Source organism: Hemiscyllium ocellatum, chromosome 25 (genome assembly GCF_020745735.1).
Source record: "Hemiscyllium ocellatum isolate sHemOce1 chromosome 25, sHemOce1.pat.X.cur, whole genome shotgun sequence".
Taxonomy (NCBI): Eukaryota; Metazoa; Chordata; class Chondrichthyes; order Orectolobiformes; family Hemiscylliidae; genus Hemiscyllium; species Hemiscyllium ocellatum.
Window position 1 is genome coordinate 11,474,209 of NC_083425.1, and position 19,676 is coordinate 11,493,884.

The 19,676-nt window shown below is 40.4% G+C and overlaps 1 protein-coding gene across 2 annotated transcripts in view; it reads left to right on the top strand.

Moving 5' to 3' along the window:
• The window catches only part of cep131 (centrosomal protein 131), a 135,008-nt gene that overhangs the window by 43,366 nt on the left and 71,966 nt on the right, over positions 1-19,676 (top strand). For both annotated transcript variants that reach the window (XM_060844466.1, XM_060844467.1), the window contains 4 exons: positions 5,518-5,686; positions 6,804-6,880; positions 14,001-14,189; positions 19,005-19,196. In XM_060844466.1, coding sequence (XP_060700449.1) covers positions 5,518-5,686; positions 6,804-6,880; positions 14,001-14,189; positions 19,005-19,196 — 627 coding nt within the window. The remainder of the gene's footprint in view (positions 1-5,517; positions 5,687-6,803; positions 6,881-14,000; positions 14,190-19,004; positions 19,197-19,676) is intronic.

Sequence of the window (19,676 nt, forward strand, 5' to 3'; positions counted from 1 at the left end):
TTTTGTGGAAACAAAATGATTTAACGATTTTTTTAGTTTAATTTTCTTAATTCCACTTTAAGAAATTAACGTGTGGTTTTGGTGTGGAAACTAAGTGAGGATTTCTTGAATTTCCTAATGGCCCTTAAGTATGATGATTGTTATTCATATTTTGAGCAGAGCTAGTTAATTACCTCCTCAGTGCATTATATTGTAGCTCCTGGACTAGTTCCTTTGTATGGTAGCAGTGGCATTGGGAGAGCAACTCGTACAGTTCGGAGTTTTCAAGTTACCGTAACTGTTCATTTGGGTGGATACTTATGCCCTTTCTGACAGCATGATAGCTTACTGACCAGATTTGCGTTCCATTCCAACTACTGTGGCAAGGCTATAACGAGGACACAATTTCTGCAAAATTAGTACTTGTCTTTGTTGTTTTTATCTAACATTAATTTTATGTTATGAACATAATAAAATCAAAGTTTATGATTAGTAAGGGAATCAAGGGTTACAGAGAGAAGGCAGGAGAATGGGGAACATATCAGCCATGATCAAGTGGTAGAGCAGACGAATGGCCTCATGCTGCTCCTCTGTCTTATGGTTTATATATGTTATTGTGTTCAATATTGGCACTTGTCTTAAGGATGGAGAAAAAGGTGCTACAATAGGAGCTGAGAGCTTGGTTGCCTAATCTAGCTGATAAATGATCTGTTAGGTAAGACAGGATCCTTAAAGAGCACAGAACAGCAAAAAGTGTATTTATAATGTATCTTTCATACAATTGTTTAATTCTGTGATGCAATCAAAGCAAAATGCTGCGGTTCCTAGGCATATGAAATAAAAACAAAGTGCTGGAGAAATTCACTAGATCCTGCAGTTTATTTAGTACTGAACAATAACAAGAAATAGCATCAGGAGTTGCCTTTTCGTCCTTTGGGTCTGAGTTTGCTCTTCCATTGAATAGGATTTAGAAGTGGCCTTAACCAGTTTTTGGTAGGGTCTCTCTGTAGCCTTGGACTTGCTTATTGATCAAAAATTTGTCTAACTCCCCTGTTATTCCAAGCATAGTTGGGGTTGTTTCTTCTGTTAAAATTCCTCAATTCACGCTGTTGTAATTGCCAGAGGGATTTCTGGATTTCCTCACTCCTGTTAGCTATGATTCTCCTTTTCATATTGAAGCTTTCAGTCCCCAGAATGCTCTCACATTGGCACCACCACTGAATCCTCCATTCTTTGTGACATCCTATTTAAACAGTAATGGCCACTTAGAATGAATGTTTTCGCAGGATTTGTTCTTTTTGAGCCTCTGACATCTTGTGGGTGGCACGGTGACACAGTGGTTAGCACTGCTGCCTCACAGTGCCTGAGACCCGGGTTCAATTCCCGACTCAGGCGACTGGCTGTGTGGAGTTTGCACGTTCTCCCCGTGTCTGCGTGGGTTTCCTCCGGGTGCTCCGGTTTCCTCCCACAGTCAAAGATGTGCGGGTCAGGTGAATTGGCCATGCTAAATTGCCTGTAGTGTTAGGTAAGGGGTAAATGTAGGGGTATGGGTGGGTTGCGCTTCAGCGGGTCGGTGTGAACTTGTTGGGCCGAAGGGCCTGTTTCCACACTGTAAGTAATCTAATCTGATCTAATCTGTTCCATATGAACAATGAGTGGGAGTAGGCTACTCAGCCCCTTAAGCCTGCTCTTGCTTTCAAAGCAGGTATATTTTCCCTGAAAATCTAACGCTAGTTAATACTAGGAGTCTAAAATCATTGGATGCTGCCTGAACTGCTGTGCTCTTCCAGCACCACTGATCCAGAATACTCGGAGTCTGTCCATGTTCAACACCTTACCATAATACAACAATTTATATTCAATGACCCAACCTCTTGTCCTTTCAGGGGTAAATAATTCCAAAGTTTAAAGATCTTCTGAGAGATGAAATTCTTTCTCATCTCCATCTTAAATGTGTGAGACTCTTATCCTGAAACTGGGCCAGTTCATTCTAGATTTCCCCCCAAAGGTGTTGCATTGTTAGAATTGCTGGCTTTCAGAGGGATGTTATTGATTCTGTTGAAAGTACAGCAAGGGTGTGTCTTCACACTGATGCTGTGTGAAGCTGAACCTTACAGAAGTTTTAAGAAAGATGGCTTAGTAAATGTTTATCAGGTCTCGTCAAACTTTGAAAAATTTTGAAAGCAACATGGAAATTCTACAGAAGAATATATAATAGAATTTAGCAAACTATATGCAAGATTGTAAAAAAATTTCTACTTGGAGATTGACAACTCACTGCGTTTAAATTGTTGCACAATTGCTAAAATGTATAACATGGATAGATTCCTCAGATTAACTGGAGTTAGATTTTCAAAAAGAAATGTGTCAGGAACAGCATTTAGAAGCTTTAAAAAAACTCTTTGGAAAACATCCAGTAGACATCAGAATGAAAGAGTCCAAAAGTGTCCATATGAATGAATATTAACCATAAGAAGTGATTATAGAGACACCTCTGACAAGTGTAACAGCTGACAGGAATTGGGAACTATAACAGAAAACTGAACCCCAGGAAATTCCATTGCAAGACTGAGAGATGTTTTAGTTGTGACTTGAAAAGAAATTTTGTAATGCATTATCTTAATCCGAACAACAAAGTTTTCCAAATTACCCATGACATGGTAGGTTTAGAAGAAGGTAGTGGAGATGATACTGATCAAGCAGAGGGTTTTGTACTAGCTACGAGGAGCCTCAGCCAACCACAAATGTTTTAGTCACAAACTCATTCAATCACACTGCGTTGAGTAGTGGATGCACATCCACAGTTTGTGGAGTGAATTAGTTAACATAAGTAATTAGTGATAAATGTAATACAAGTCACATCTTAAGGGGGGGTCACCATCATGGCCCATTGTGAGTCTCCCATGAATAAGAGACTTTAACAAAGTTGGAGCAATGGACTTAAAGGCATGGGATGTTTGGGGGGGGGGGGGTGGAAGGAGAAACATTTTAGCATGAAAAGCTTTAAAGCAAATTCATGAAAACATTTTGTGATTAAATGTGTTTTTATCTTCAAAGAAAGAAAGGGGAATAATGGAGGTTAATTTTGTTAGATGGAATATGAAATATATTTAATTTTGTTATGAATCATATTTGTATTTTACAGTAAGATATAAAATATGAAAACAATTTTTACTTTTCATTCCTCCTGCTCAAGGATTGTTTTTATGTCTCAAGTTTTTATTTGAAGAGAAGAGCTAAATCTGATAATGCAGTAAATAATAGTATTTAACTGATTGATTCATTGGTTGGGTTTATATAATTGTGGAACAGTGTTTGGGGGCAGGGTGTGTCATGTGGAAGGAGCTACAAGTTTGAATAGTTAATAAAATCTATTCAGAGAGAAGGGGTTCTTCCTCACTGACTAGCTTGGATCTGAAATGACCAACCAAAACAAAGATTTACTTGTTGTTTCGTTCATTTGCTCGGTGTGAGACCGTGCTGGGTCCACTTATACCTATGTAACCAGTGGATATATTTTTCCATGTACTACATTAGCTTCAGGACATCCTGGGGACACGAAAGAGACCATGTACTCACACTTTTTACTACTAAGAGAGAACACACACAGTTCTTGTAAATAAGTGGTTAGACTCGTTGAATGTTACCCATTACCAGTTTTTGATGCCTTGCTGGTACTGTTATGAAGAGCTGCAGTGAGGCACTGCCTGAAAAAATATCTATTATCATTCTGAAGGAGATAGCTGAAGAGATACTGGAGATGTTAGTGGTGATCTTTGAGGAATAACTGGAATCAGGAGGGCCCAGAGGAATAGAAAATGGCTAGTGTAACCCCCCTGTTTAAGAAGGGAGTAAGGCAAAAGATAAAAGTTACAGGCTGATTAGCCTGAACTTGGTCGTTGGTTAGATTTTGGAGTCCATTGTGAAGGATGAGATTTCTGAGTACTTATAAGTGCATAGTAAATTAGGACAAAGTCAGCATGGTTTCATGAAGGGGAGGTCGTGCCTGACAAATCTTCTAGAATTCTTTGAGGAGATAACAAGCAGGTGAGACAAAGGAGAGACAATGGATGTTATATACTTGGAGCACCAGAAGGCCTTTAGAGCCCATGGTATTAGAGGCAAGATGTTAGCATGGACAGAAGATTGGCTGTCGGGCAGAAAGCAGAGTGTTGGATTAAAAGAGTCCTTTTCAAGATGACAGCTGGTGTTCCACAAGGATCTGTGTTGAAACCACAACTTTTCACTTTAGATTCCTGAAGAAGGGCTTATGCCCGAAATGTCGATTCTCTTACTTCTCAGAGGTTAGGAGAGTGGGCAAAGAAGTGGCAGATGGAATACAATGTGGGAAAGTGTTAGGTCATTAACTTTGGTAGGAAGAATAGAGGCATAGACGATTTTCTAAATGGGGAGGGAATCCTAGTCCAGGATTTTCTAAAGCTAAATTTGCAGGTTGAGTTGGTAGTTAGGAAGGCAAATATAATGTTGGCATTTATTTTGAGAGGGCTAGAATATAAAAGCATGGATGTACTTCTGAGGCTTTATAAGGCTCTGGCCAGACCACACTTAGAATATTGGGAGCAATTTTGGATCCTATATCTCAGGAAGGATGTACTGGCTCTGCAGTAGGTCCAGAAAAGGTTCACGAGAATGATCCTAGGAATCCTAGGCTTAAGGTATGAGGAACACTTGCGAACACGAGGTCTATGCTCAGTGGAGTGTAGAAGGATGAGGGGGAATCTAATTGAACTTGAGGAGTACTGAAAGGCCTGAATAGAGTGGAAATTGGATAGATGTTTCCATTAGCAGGAGAGACTAGGACTCAAGGGCACAGCCTTAGAATAAAGGAGAAACATTTCTAGCCAGAGAGTGGAATTCATTGCTACAGAAGGCTATGGAAGCCAGGTCATTGAGTATATTTAAGACTGAGATAGACAGATTCTTAATTGTTGAGGGAATCAAAGGTTATGGGGCGAAAGTAGGAGAATGAGGCTGGGAAACTCAACATGATTGAATGGCGGAGCAGACTCGAAGAGCCAAATGGCCTAATTTTCGCTCCTAAATCTTATGGTCTTATGGTCTTATTGTAGAAATAAGATAGTTCTCACAACAAAGCTATGCCTCAGAAAATTGGAAATAATCTTCATTTCAAATTTCAAAGATAAGTAGTCATGTTGACTGAATACTATACAGGTGGAACTGGTCCATTCCCAGTATTGAGTATGATGTTTTAATTTAAATTGAATACTTTGATTTGGAGATGCCGGTGTTGGACTGAGGTGTACAAGTTAAAAATCACAAAACACTAGGTTATAGTCAACAGGTTTATTTGGAAGCACTAGCTTTTGGAGCGGTGCTCCTTCATCAGGTGAAGGAGCAGTGCTCCAAAAGCTAGTGCTTCCAAATAAACCTGATGAACTATAACTTGGTGTTGTGTGATTTTTAAAATTGAAGACAGTATTATAAAGGGTAAATTCAATATCACTGTTCAAATAACACTAAATTGTAATTCCTTATACCTGCATTTTGTTTTTGAAGGAACTGCAGCAGAAACGTGCAGAAAAAGCAGCTGAAGATAAGCGAATTAGTGAGGAAGAAATTGCCATGCTGCAAGAAAGGGGGAAGATAGCAAAGAGAAAAACTATCAGGCCTGTGTGTGTCAATAATACAAGTCCAGATCATAGTCGAATCAAATCCAAAAATTCAGGTGTGGGAAAATGTTTGTATTACCATAGATAAGATATTGACGATATGTGGTTAGAAGCAGAAATACATGGAATTTATTATTTTTGTTATATTTTTATATTTTCTGTCTGTCAAACTTTATTTGAACACATTGCCCCTAAGACTTCAGTACCATCAAATTTTTGCAAAGTTTTTCAGTAGGCAGACAAACAGTAGGCTTGGATTATAGAGTGAGTTCCTTCAGGGCTTTCTCACTTGATCCTCACTTTCAGGGGAAAACTAGAAATCCAGGAAAACCGATAGTAACATTTACACTATTTTTCTAGAACTTGCTTGGTTTTTACAAAGGTTGTAGCAAACAAACATGCATTAAAGAACCCCCTTGAAAATTTATCCTCCAGAAAATTTTCTCCATTTTATATTGTGTCTCAAGACAGAACTTGAAAAGTTGAACACTGGAGTAAAGTATTATTGTTTAGAAGTCTAACATTGTACAAAGTCTGTATCAACAGCGTGAATTAAATTATATTGACCTAAGTGCCATTTTTCTCCTTGCTGCTGATTTGTATGCCACACAATGTACTTAATTTGCCAGAAAGTGTTTTGGGATATCCTGACCCCATGAAAGTTGCTGTGTGAATACAAGTCACTTCTTCTTTTATATGATTTATGAATGAAACTGAGTGATTACATAACCTGGCTTATTGTACTTTTCATTAAGTCCCAGCAATTGATTCGATTTACTCTTTAAATTTTGTTTCATTTTCTGTCCATCTGTACAAATCTTTCTCCTGATAACAAAACTATGAGAAGATAATCTCCCAAGTTTAGTGATTTCAATGACGTGTGATATTCTACATAGTTCCTGACAGACTCTCTGAGTCTGTAATCTATTATCCAAGCCTCTGTTTGTCTGCCAACTGAAAAACTTTGCAAAAATTTGATGGTACTAAAGTCTTAGGGGCAATGTGTTCAAATAAGGTTTGACAGACAGAAAATATAAAAATATAACAAAAATAATAAATTCAATGTATTTCTGCTTCGAACCACATATCATGCCCATACTGTGCTTGATTTTTAAAAGTATGGAATTTTGTCCATTCCTCATTTTTTATTTTAAAAACTTGTACTTAATGCAGTTACGGATCCAGAAGTGCATTCCAATCAGAGAACTGAAAGTCCCCCTCATCCTTGTGTAAACACAGAAGAACTACAGGTATGTGTTCACATTACATAATATCTATACCGTTTATGTTAGCTTTTTATTTCACTTTCGGTCAGTTTTGCTTTCCATGCAGCTCATACATTTTTATTGGTTCTGATTTGTATTTTTTTCAAACAAGTGCCACTTAACCCATCCCTAAACATACAAAGCATAAAGCTTCCAAGTTTCATTTGTTAGCCGTGCTTAGTTATTGGGTTGATAGCAGAGACACTGTTGGCTTCAGTTCCTTTTGGTAAGATATAAGAAATAGGAACAGGAGTAGGCTATTCAGCCCTTCAAGCCTGCTCTGCCATTTATTGAGATTTTGGGTGGTGCACTACTGGTACACTACTTCAATGCCATTTTTCTGCAATGCTGTCTATATCCTTTAAAATATAGATATGTGTTGATTTCAGTCATAAACATACTCCATGAATGAGCCTCCATGACCATCTGGGACAAAGAGTTCCAAAAATATTTCTCCTCACCTCAATTCTAAATGGCCTGTCTCCCTTGGTTCTAGACTGTTCTAGTTAGGGGAAGCATCCTTCTTGAACTTACCCTGCCAAGCCCTTGTAAAACTTTAGTATGCTTCATTGAGACCATCTCCTATTTTTCTAAGCTAAAAAGAAGGTTCCTGATCTGTATGTGTGGCTACATCAAGTGTAGGCACAATAGACTGCAGACTGTATTTGTTTCTTCTTTCTTGTCTTCTACTTCTCTTTGATTAGCTTGCCGAATGATACTCAACTGTACTTGTTAAAAATGGACTGGCTGGTTGAGGTTTTGGAGGTTCTTATCCCTGTGTGGAGCCAATAGTTAAGGAGAGAGTGAAGGAACACTGGCGAAGAAGTAGGCAAATTTTAAAACTAGTTATGATGCAAAGTAAAAAGCTCACTGCTTTCTATCCAAATAATGCCTCTTAATATTTCAGCAATTCTTCAATTTCTTGGATAGAAACACACATAATAAACATCTGTAATTTAAGGTTTTGCAATATCTTGGTGGTAATTATAATTTCAAATATGTTCTCAACCAAGATGTAGGATCATAGAATCCCGATAATGTGGAAACAGGCCAATCAGCCCATCGAGTCCACACAGACCCTCTGAAGAACATCTTACCCAGACCCACTTTCCTATCCTATCCCTGTAACCCTGCATTTCCCGTGGCTAATCCACCTAACCTGCACATCTTTGGACTGTGGAAGGAAACCGGAGCAAACCCACACAGACACTGGGAGAATGTACAAACTCCACACAGTCACCCGAGAGCAGAATCAAACCCAGTCCCTGGTGCTGAGGCAGCAGTGCTAACCACTGAACCACCATACCATCCCTCATGTCTTGTGCCTACAGGTAGCCTAAAATGTTAATATCGCCTAATTTATTAAAATGTTTTGCACCACAAAGGATGTGTATTTGAACATTTGAACATGCGCTTCCTTTTATGGGACATCTTCTAATGTGGAAAAGCATCCCAAAACCCGTCATGAGGATATCATCAAACAGTGAACATAGATTCAAAGAAGGAGATATTAAGTTGGGATAAGAAAGATTTGATCAGTGAGAGGTGTGTTAAAGACACACAGGGCTTCTTGAAAGGCTTTCCACACTATAAGGTTGTTCCTCTTACAAACCTGTGGTGGGGATTTGCTAGGCCGTTGGTAGAGGAATGGACATATTATCAGGGAGGAGCTGGGCTGTAGGAGTGGAAGAGATTAGAATGAATCAGACCATGAAAGCATTTAGATGTGAGGATAACATTGTAAATTAAAACTATGGGCATGGAAGGAAAATTGGCTGGTCAGCAGCTTATTGGGAGATGAGGTAGGTCTCATGGGATGGATAAATTTGGACAAAACATTTGAAGAGGTGGGGAAAAGCTGGGTTCACCGTTAAGATGGGCATAGTCTGTGAACAAGCTTGGCTTGATGGGCAAGAAGAGAATGCGAACCTGCATAGACAAATGAATTTCCATAGGAGTGGGGCTGATGTCATCACGAAAAAACAGGAAACTGGCAGTGAGGTGGGGAAAGCTATCCAGCTGTATTTGAATAAGCACTTTACCCACTAGATCTGGTTGTAACCTCCTCCCACCCTTAGGCAATACAGATTTCAACAACAGAAAGAGTAAGTGTGTTAAAATCTGAGGCATAAATCATCATTGTCATACTTAAATTATTGATCAACTTTTCGACGACAGGCTATTTCCCACCTATGTTCACCTTCAGTGCATCCTGCTTAAACTGGAAGTGGGGAAATTGACTGTGGTCAGGTTTCAGACTTTTCAGTACTAAAGTTCCTGGCTGGCTGGAAGAGTTGAATCATCCCCTCCACTATAGTGCCTTATCTGGTGATAGATGGTCAAGTAAGTTGTGTGTTTGGTGCATCAAATTCTATCCATTGGACTTGAGACAGCGAAGGCAGGAGCTTTAATGGAGTAAGCAACTGAGATGGGAGACAATGATTTTTACTGAGGACAAGGATAGAAATGGTGAGGGTAAGTTCATGGTTGAGTCAGTTGGGAAAGGTTAGTGATGATGCATAATAACACACAAATTAATAATTGTCATCCCATGGATCATTTAATTGAGGCCAGGGATTGACATGGATTGTGCTGGTACCTATTATAAATTTTGTGGAGGTGGTGATGACATTGGCTGTGAAGCATTTGTTTTCCTGCTGTTACAAAGGAGCTAAAACATGCAATTGAAAGATGATTTTATTGAACACTACAAGTACCTGTGTCTGAAATTCTGCTGTAATTAATAATGAACATACTGTGAAATTTGTTATGTTTATTTAAGAAAATGCATAATTTAGCTTATTAAAATTCCAAACAGCAGATATAAAAGTTTTCTCCAGCATAAATGCAACCAATCAAGTTACTGGATCAGTTTATTATGGATAGTAATTTAATTCCCTCACTTTGTCAGACTCTGATTATTTGATTTTTGGTTCTCAGTGACTTAAGTTATTTTTTTAAAAATTGCCAAGAATAAAAACAATGAAAAACATCAAATATTTGCAATCTGCAATTTTATCTGAATAGCTATTTCAGATCCCCTGTGACAGAATTAAACAGTGGGATGTCATAAGCAAAATGTGACAAGAAGTATATCTGACACAGCAAGTGTACATGGTCAGCAAAGCTGCTATAATGTATAAAGTAATTGAAGGCTTGACATTATCTGCACACACCTGTACAGAATATGGCCATTTCAGTGTTATGGTGATAGCACATGCATTTGTACTGCATATTGTTCTTGTCAGACCAAAACAATTTTTCATCATCATGGCTTGACTATTGTTAGCCTTTCTTACAGAAGCATGAAACATTTAGCAAAAAAGGGTTGATATCCAAGCCTTCAGAGATATACTAAATTACTTGTATCTCTTCCACCTCTCATTTAAACTATGGTCATATTTTTCTTGAAAATGCTGACTCATGATAGCATTTAATTTGATGGATATCAGCTACATATGTCATTGAAGTCCTTATGAACATGGAACATTGAAGCCTGAACTCTATTCTGTTTTTGTACGTGGGAGGTTACATACACACGCTTCCAGTAGAGGTCCTTGTAGTCCCTTTATTGCAAAGAATGTATTAGACTGCTAACATATGTTTATCAGTTCTCCCCTCCATCAAACTATGTTGTGGTAATCTTTTCTTTGGAATTTCTGAATTTCCTTTCTACTGTCCTATAATTGTACTGATTTATACGATTCCACGTATTTATTATTTTGTACCTATATCTCAGCATCAGAATTGTCACAGAAGGAGGCCACTCGGCCAGTTGTGCCTACATGAGCTTGTTAAATGAGTGTCATTACCTCATGTCACAGAAGGAGGCCACTCGGCCAGTTGTGCCTACACGAGCTTGTTAAATGAGTGTCATTACCTCATGTCACAGAAGGAGGCCACTCGGCCAGTTGTGCCTACACGAGCTTGTTAAATGAGTGTCATTACCTCATGTCACAGAAGGAGGCCACTTGGCCAGTTGTGCCTACATGAGCTTGTTAAATGAGTGTCATTACCTCATGTCACAGAAGGAGGCCACTCGGCCAGTTGTGCCTACACGAGCTTGTTAAATGAGTGTCATTACCTCATGTCACAGAAGGAGGCCACTCGGCCAGTTGTGCCTACACGAGCTTGTTAAATGAGTGTCATTACCTCATGCCAATCTCCTGCTTTTACCTGATGCTAAAAACCTGAAATGAGATAGAAATTGCAGTAAAGAGTCGCAAGTCTGGCAGATCAGTGGAGACAACAGAACACCTGGTATCGGCAGATAGTTTGTTAAAAGAGATTTTAATTTTGCTCATTTTGTCAATTCACATTCTATTTTGGGAAAAATGCTTAAATTTAATAAGGGACCTTTCAAATTTTGGTCCATTTCCCACAGTGGTACAACTATTATCTTTGAAATTCTTGAGTTTTATTTCAGTATAATGCTTGATATCTTAGTGCAGCACTGAGAAGAATTGGGCAGCAATTTATCGGCTCTTTCCACCATCCCAATCTCAAATAGTTCGGTATTAATATTAAAATCTTGCTTTGTTGGAGGTGCTGCCTTTCAGATGAGTCAACAAACCTGTCATTAATCCGTGTCTCACTGTGGATTCAAAAATTCCCATGAACTGTTTTCTCTGGTGTCCTCACCAACATTTGCTCCTCAGTCAATGCATTCAAACATATTGGTCATGAATTTCCTTATTGTTTGTGGGACTTTTACTGGATGTTGTTTGGGCTGCATTCACCCACAAAACAACTAATTTTAAGTTTCAACAGCAATCCATAAACTGTTAAGTGCTTTTGGAGGTCCTGTTCATATGAAGAGTCATAGAGATATACAGCATGGAAACAGACCCTTTGGTCCAACCCGTCCATGCTGACCAGATATCCCAACCCAATCTAATCCCACCTGTCAGCACCCGGCCCATATCCCCCCCCCCCCCCAAACCCTTCCTATTCATATACACATCCAAATGCCTCTTAAATGTTGCATTTGTACCAGCTCCACGACTTCCTCTGGCAGCTCATTCCATACACGTGCCACCGTCTGTGTGAAAAGTTGCCCCATAGGTCTCTTTTATATCTTTCCCTTCTCACCCTAAACCTATGCCCTCTAGTTCTGGACTCCCCGACCCCAGCGAAAAGACTTTGCCTATTTACCCTATCCATACCCCTCATAATTTTGTAAACCTCTATAAGGTCATCACTCAGCCTCCGACGCTCCAGGAAAAACAGCCCCAGCCTGTTCAGCCTCTCCCTGTAGCTCAAATCCTCAAACCCTGGCAACATCCTTGTAAATCTTTTCTGAACCCTTTCAAGTTTCACACATCTTTCCGATAGGAGGGAGACTAGAATTGCCCACAATATTCCAACAGTGGCCTGACCATTGTCTTGTACAGCCGCAACTTGACCTACCAACTCCTGTACTCAATACTCTGACCAATAAAGGAAAGCATACCAAACGCCTTCTTCACTATTCTATCTACCTGTGACTCCATTTTCAAGGAGCTATGAACCTGCACTCCAAGGTCTCTTTGTTCAGCAACACTCCCTAGGACCTTACCATCAAGTGTATAAGTCCGGCTAAGATTTGCTTTCCCAAAATGCAGCACCTCACATTTATCAGAATTACAAACTCCATCTGCCATTTCTCAGCCCATTGGCCCATCTGGTCCACATCCTGTTGTAATCAGAGGTAACCCTCTTCGTTGTCCACTACACTTCCAATTTTGGTGTCATCTGCAAACTGTACCTCTTATTCTCGCACCCAAATAATTTATGTAAATGACAAAAAGTAGAGGGCCCAGCACCGATCCTTATGGCATTCCACTGGACATAGGCTCCTAGTCTGAAAAACAACCTTCCACCATCATCCTCTGTCTTCTACCTTTGAGCCAGTTATGAATCCAAATGGCTAGTTCTCCTTGTATTCCATGAGATGTAACCTTGCTAATCAGTCTCCCATGGGGAACCTTGTCGAACACCTTACTGAATTCCATATGGATCACATCTACCGCTCTGCCTTCATCAATCCTCTTTGAGTTTCTGAGGAAGTAACAATCAAGTTTGTGAGACATGATTTCCCACGCACAAAGCCATGTTGACTATCCCTAATCAGTCCTCGCCTTTCCAAATACATGTACATCCTGTCCCTCAGGATTCCCTCCAACAACTTGCCCACCACCGACGTCAGGCTCATCGGTCTATAGTTCTCAGCTTGCCCTTACCACCCTTCTTAAACAGTGGCACCACGTTAGCCAACCTCCAGTCATCCAGAACCTTACCTGTGACTATCGATGATACAAATATATCAGCAAGAGGCCCAGCAATCACTTCTCTAGCTTTCCCACAGAGTTCTCGGGTTCACCTGATCAGGTCCTGGGGATTTATCCACCTTTGCCTGTTTCAAGACATCCAGCACTTCCTCCTCTGTAATTTGGACATTTTTCAAGAGGTCACCATCTATTTCCCTACAGTTTATATCTTACATATCCTTTTCCACAGTAAATACTGATGCAAAATACTCATTTAGTATCTCCCCCATTTTCTGCGGCTCCACACAATGGCTGCTTTGCTGATCTTTGAGGGGCCCTATTCTCTCCTTAGTTACCCTTTTGTTGTTAATGTATTTGTAAAAACCCTTTGGATTCTCCTTAATTCTATTTGCCAAAGCTATCTCATGCCCCCTTTTTGCTGTCCTAATTTCCCTCTTAAGTGTACGCCTACTTCCTTTATACTCTTCTAAGGATTCACTTGATCTATCCTGTCTATACCTTACTTGTGCTTCCTTCTTTTTCTTAACTAAACCCTCAATTTCTTTAGTCGTCTAGCATTCCCTATACCTACCAGCCTTTCCTTTCGCCCTAACAGGAATATACTTTATCTGGATTCTGAAGGCTTCCCATTTTCCAGCCGTCCCTTTACCTGCGAACATCTGCCCTCAATCAGCTTTCGAAAGTGCTTGCCTAATACCGTCAAAATTGGCCTTTCTCCAATTTAGAACTTCAACTTTTAGATCTGGTCTGTCCTTTTCCATCATTATTTTAAATCTAATAGAGCACTAAGTTAATGCAATTTAAAAATTGTTAACTGACCTCAGAATGTTTTGTAGAACCAGCCACAGGATGTGATTGAGAGTCAGGTACCCGTTGAGGAGCAGGAGATAATGACAACAAGCCTAACCCAGTCGAAAACAACGCTGAATGACGTACTAGACACGCTCAAGCTACTGGAGGAAGAACCTAAATTACTCCCTGAACCAAAGATCCATAAGAAGGATAAATATGCTTGGATTGATGAGGTATGTTTTTACTGTTATGTGACAAGGAAGCTATTAACTGATGTACTTGGTGAGGGTTCATCTCATAAGCCAGTATTGTCTTGTCGGTGATGATTTTGCATTTGTTTCAAACATTGCCAACTTCTGTATTCTAAGGGACCAGTGCCCTTCATTTTAATAGGGACTATACAGGAGCACCATCAAAGGGAGTATGGAGATTTTGCCGTGTTTTTGGACAGGGGACCAGAAGGACAGAAACTTGCTAATCCGTAATGGTGCTATTGTAAGAATAGTGTAACGTTTGCTCTAATCACATCCAAAATCAAGGGCTTGCTTTTGAACTTACTTTGGATGACCATTATCCTGAGTGTGAGATGCAAGATACCTTGTGATGGAATGACACCCAGGGATGGCACACAGAGGATCCATCTATTAGTAAAAACTCCTATGAGCACAACTCTGGTCCCATAGGTGCTAATGGAAAATTATATAGTTATTCATATGAGCCTATGAGGGAATAGATGACGAGTTGTGTAATGAAGCTCTTGGGTAGTGATCCATTTTAGACATTTATAGCTTAGCAGTGGAAAATTTGGCTTATTGTGTCAGTTTCTCCAGTTTCCTCATTTCCCCTCCCCCCACCTTGTCTCAGTCGATTCCCTCGAACTCAGCACCGCCCTCCTAACCTGCAATCTTCTTCCTGACCTCTCCGCCCCCACCCCACTCCGGCCTATCACCCTCACCTTGACCTCCTTCCACCTATCACATCTCCATCGCCCCTCCCCCAAGTCCCTCCTCCCTACCTTTTATCTTAGCCTGCCTGGCACCCTCTCCTCATTCCTGATGAAGGGCTCTGGCCCGAAACGTCGAATTTCCTGTTCCTTGGATGCTGCCTGACCTGCTGTGCTTTAACCAGCAACACATTTTCAGCTTATTGTGTCAACACCAGTCAACAAAGACCTGGCTACACAAATCTCATTTTCCAGCTCTTGGCCCATAGCCCTGAAGACTCGAGCAAGGCAAGAGATTATGCAAGGTAAAAACAATGACTGCAGATGCTGGAAACCAGATTCTGGATTAGTGATGCTGGAAGAGCACAGCAGTTCAGGCAGCATCCAAAGTGCAGCAAAATCAATGTTTCGGGCAAAAGCCCTTCATCAGGAATAAAGGCAGTGAGCCTGAAGGGTGGAGAGATAAGCTAGAGGAGGGTGGGGGTGGGGAGAGAGTAGCATAGAGTACAATGGGTGAGTGGGGGAGGGGATGAAGGTGATAGGTCAGGGAGGAGAGGGTGGAGTGGATAGGTGGAAAAGAAACCGGACAAGTCATGGGGACAGTGCTGAGCTGGAAGTTTGGAACTAGGGTGAGGTGGGGGAAGGGGAAATGAGGAAACTGTTGAAGTCCACATTGATGCCCTGGGGTTGTCCGGACTTGTCCTACCTGCCTACCTTCTTTTCCACCTATCCACTCCACCCTCTCCTCCCTGACCTACTACCTTCATCCCCTCCCCCACTCACCCATTGTACTCTCTGCTACTTTCTCCCCACCCCCACCCTCCTCTAGCTTGTCTCTCCACACTTCAGGCTCACTGCCTTTATTCCTGATGAAGGGCTTTTGCCCGAAATGTCGATTTCGCTGCACTTTGGATCTAATCCAGAAAGAGATTATGCAAGTACTGCTTAAATGTTGTGAGAGTTCCTGGCCCATCCAATCTTTCAGGCAGTGGGTTCCAGACTCCCACCATCCTCTGGACAAAAAACCTTTCTCCTCAACTTCCTCTTAGACTTCTCCTTATGTTAAATCAATGCCTCCTGGTTATTGACCCCTTTACTAATGGAAAAAGTGCCTTTCTATCTACCCTATTTATACCCCTCATAATTTTTCGTATGCCATATCACTGGTTAGACCCTCCAGCCCAAGCAACATTCTGGCAAATCTCCTCTACACCACCCCACCCTTCAACCCCCTCCCAAACCCCATAGTACAATTGCATATTTCCTATACTTGAGTGACCAGAACTGCGTGCAATAGTCCAGTTGTGACCTAACTTACATTTTATACATTTCCAGCATAAATCCCTTGCTCTTGTACTCTGACTTTCTTTAATCAAGGCAAGTTTCCATATACTGCCTAAACCACCTTATCTGTCTGCCTTGCTACTTCAGGGATCTATGGATTTTCATACCAAGCTCCCTCTAATCTTCAATACATTCCAGAGTTCTCCCATTAATTATGTAAGCCATTGCTCTATTAATCCTCCCAGGTGCACTACCTCACTTTTTTTTCCAGGTTGAATTTCACTTACCATTGCTCTGCCCAGCTGACCAGACCATTGAAGTGTTTCTGCAGTTGATGGCTCTCGTCCTCATTATCTACCAACCTACTGATTTTCATGTCATCTGTGAATTTTTTGATCGTACCCCACATGATTAAGTCCAAATTGTTAATGTACACCACAAACAGCAATGGTCTCAACATCGAACCCTGCAGAACCCCATTGGTAAAGAGGCTTCTCCTGTCATGAAGCCTCCTTTTGTATGGGAACATTTTGGCTCTGTACTCTTGCTATTTCTTCCTTGAACATCTCCCACTGTTCTGATGCAGTTTTATCTGCAAGTAGCTACTTCCAATCCACTTGTACCAAAACATATCTCATCTCAGTAAACTTAGCTTTTCCCTAGTTTAGAACTTTTAATCCCAGTCCAAACTTAACCTCTTCCATAGTTATCCTAATTCTAACTGAATTATGGTTACTGCCTCCAAAATACACCTCTACTGATACACCTACCACTGCTTATTTCTAAATATTAGGAGTCCAGAACTGCCCCTTCCCTTGTTGGACTTTCTAAATGATGGCTAAAAAAACTTCTCCTGGAGGCAACTCAAGAATCTTGCTCCCTCCCTACTTTGCATACTAAACTATCCTGAATATTTGGGTAATTAAATTCCTTAATAATACCTTATTATTCGTACTCTTTTCTGAAATTTGATTTCACCTATGCAATTTATCCTCTTGCCTTCAATCTGAAGGCAGACTACTGTTCTGTATATTTCAGTAGAATGTTACAGGCCAATCCACAAAACTTTAGTCTCTCAGCCTGCCTGGATCCCCTACAGTTTGCCTCCTGACTTAAAAGGTCCACAGCAGATGCCATTTCCCTAACCCTGCAGTCATCCCAGGAAAATCTGGACAACAAAGACACCTACATCACACACCTGCCCATTGACGACAGCTCCGCCTTCGACACCATTATCCTCTCTAGACTGATCTCAAAACTCTGAGACATTGGTCTCGGTTCCACTCTCTGCAACGTGTTCCTCAGCTTCCTGACCCACAGACCACAATCAGTGAGGATAGACAATTGCAACTCCTCCACAATAATGCTCAACACTGCAGCCCCCTTTCCCACCTCCCATAGGATGCGTCCTAAGCCCCCTATTGTGCTCTACGTACACCACCAGAATGAACACTGTCTAAAGTTTGCTGACGATACCACCTTTATAGGATGGATATCTAACAATGACGAATCAGAATACAGAAAGAAGATAGAGGGCTTGGTGATGTGGTGCAATGAGAACAACCTTTCTCAACATCGGCAAAACTAAAGAACTGATTATTGACTGCAGAAAGAAGGGAGAACACATCCCCATCTATATCAGTGGAGCTGAAGTAGAGAGGGCAGAGAGTATCAAGTTCCTAGGAGAGACGATAACCAACAACCTGTCAAGTTTTTATATCACCCTGTGGTCTGTATTCCTTGCTTACTATGATCTGCCCGTACTGCTCATAAACAAAGCTTTTCACTGTATTTAGGTGCACGAGTCAATAAATCAAATCAAATTCGAATGTTGGAATGAAGGGAATACAAGAAAATTGAGCCAATGAATGTGGGAAGCAATATTTAATAACAACACCACAGCTTTCTATGCCCTTGCATTGATTCAAATTACACTGGTGGGTACTATTCTGTACTGGTCAGGTACTAAGCTCCGTTCAGAACTAAGGAACATTCAAAATAATTGTTTGCTGTAACTCAAAAGGAAGGTTTTATTCTGAGCTGTTGTACTCTGAAAACTCGAGACAAATCTGAAAAAGCCCATGAACCTGGCTAATGACTAACCAGTGTGACACACAAGTACTCATGTCACTCACTTCTTAAAGGAAGACTATCTAAAGATAACATACCCCAACTATAATAATTAACACGCTGTCCTGCTACATTTTGAGAGACTTGACACTTTGAATTAATTCACATAGAAAGAAATAAATAACAAATTGAAAACGTACTTGGTTTTTCTGGCTTTCAAGGTGAGGACTGTGTCATGAATGAATCCACATTACTTGTAAAGCACATTCTGATCTTAAATTGTTTCACCATAGCTTGTAAGGTACATTGTAATCTTATATTATTTCACTGTAGCTCATAGGCACATTGTGATCTTAAATTGTTTCATTGTTTCATAAGACTTCACAGTGGTAGAAACCTAAAAAGAATTGGATGAAACACATTGGATGCCTGTCAATGTAGAGTTAAAATTTTACACTGTGCCTTTGATTGGTTGAGGGTGTCATGCTTGTGTGGTTATAAACTGCTTTAATATAAAGAACGGTTTTAAGGTGGGACAGCAGAGGGACTGGAGAGAATCAGACAACTATGAAGACTTGTCACTGGATCTCCAAAGGATTGATGTAATATCTATTTTGTTCACTTAGTGCCCTTCTGACTGCATGACTATTAGTATTTGATTCTCAAAGTTGCCAATTGCTATCATATTAACAGCCAGTACAATTTATTTGAAGCGTACAGTTTGTCCGACACGCTATCTCTTAATAAACAGGATTGTGACTCCACATCCTTGACGGCAGATAATCTGGAGAAACTGGGGCAAATTGAGCAGGCTTCAGGCCTGCCAACTGCTGGCCCTCTGCTTTCTGAAGCAAAGCTACAAAGTATTATGAGTTTCCTTGATGAGATGGAGAAGTCTGAACAGGAGAGACCGAAGTCTCGTTCCTCAACAGCTCCCAAAGAGGTAAGTCAGACGAATTGCTTTTCATTTAAATTAGATTAAATTAAATTCATGTAACCCAAAAATCAATAGCAAGCAAGTTCTTTAATTTAGGAAAAACACAAATGAGTTTATTTCATGATCCATGTGATATTTATGTATTTTCTGTCATTAGTGAAATCATCTGTGTAAGATTGAAAATTAAATACTGGCTGTCAATGTAAGAGAACAATATTAGTGAAGAAATCTGAGGACCTACTGTAAAAACTGCAGGCTAAAAATAGCTTGACCACAACATGCTTAACTTGACTAAAGAGTTGATGTATGACTTATTGGGTTTATGTTAGGGTGTGAGTCATGTCAGTTGTAGAGTATGCAGGGCATTTACTTTGCCTTTGTTAAAGGAAGAAGGGGAATTAGACATTGGCAATCGAAGCCTGGGAGGTGCACTGTGCCCTAATAAATAGACTTGAATTGGACTACATTTTTAAAAAGAATGAGGGA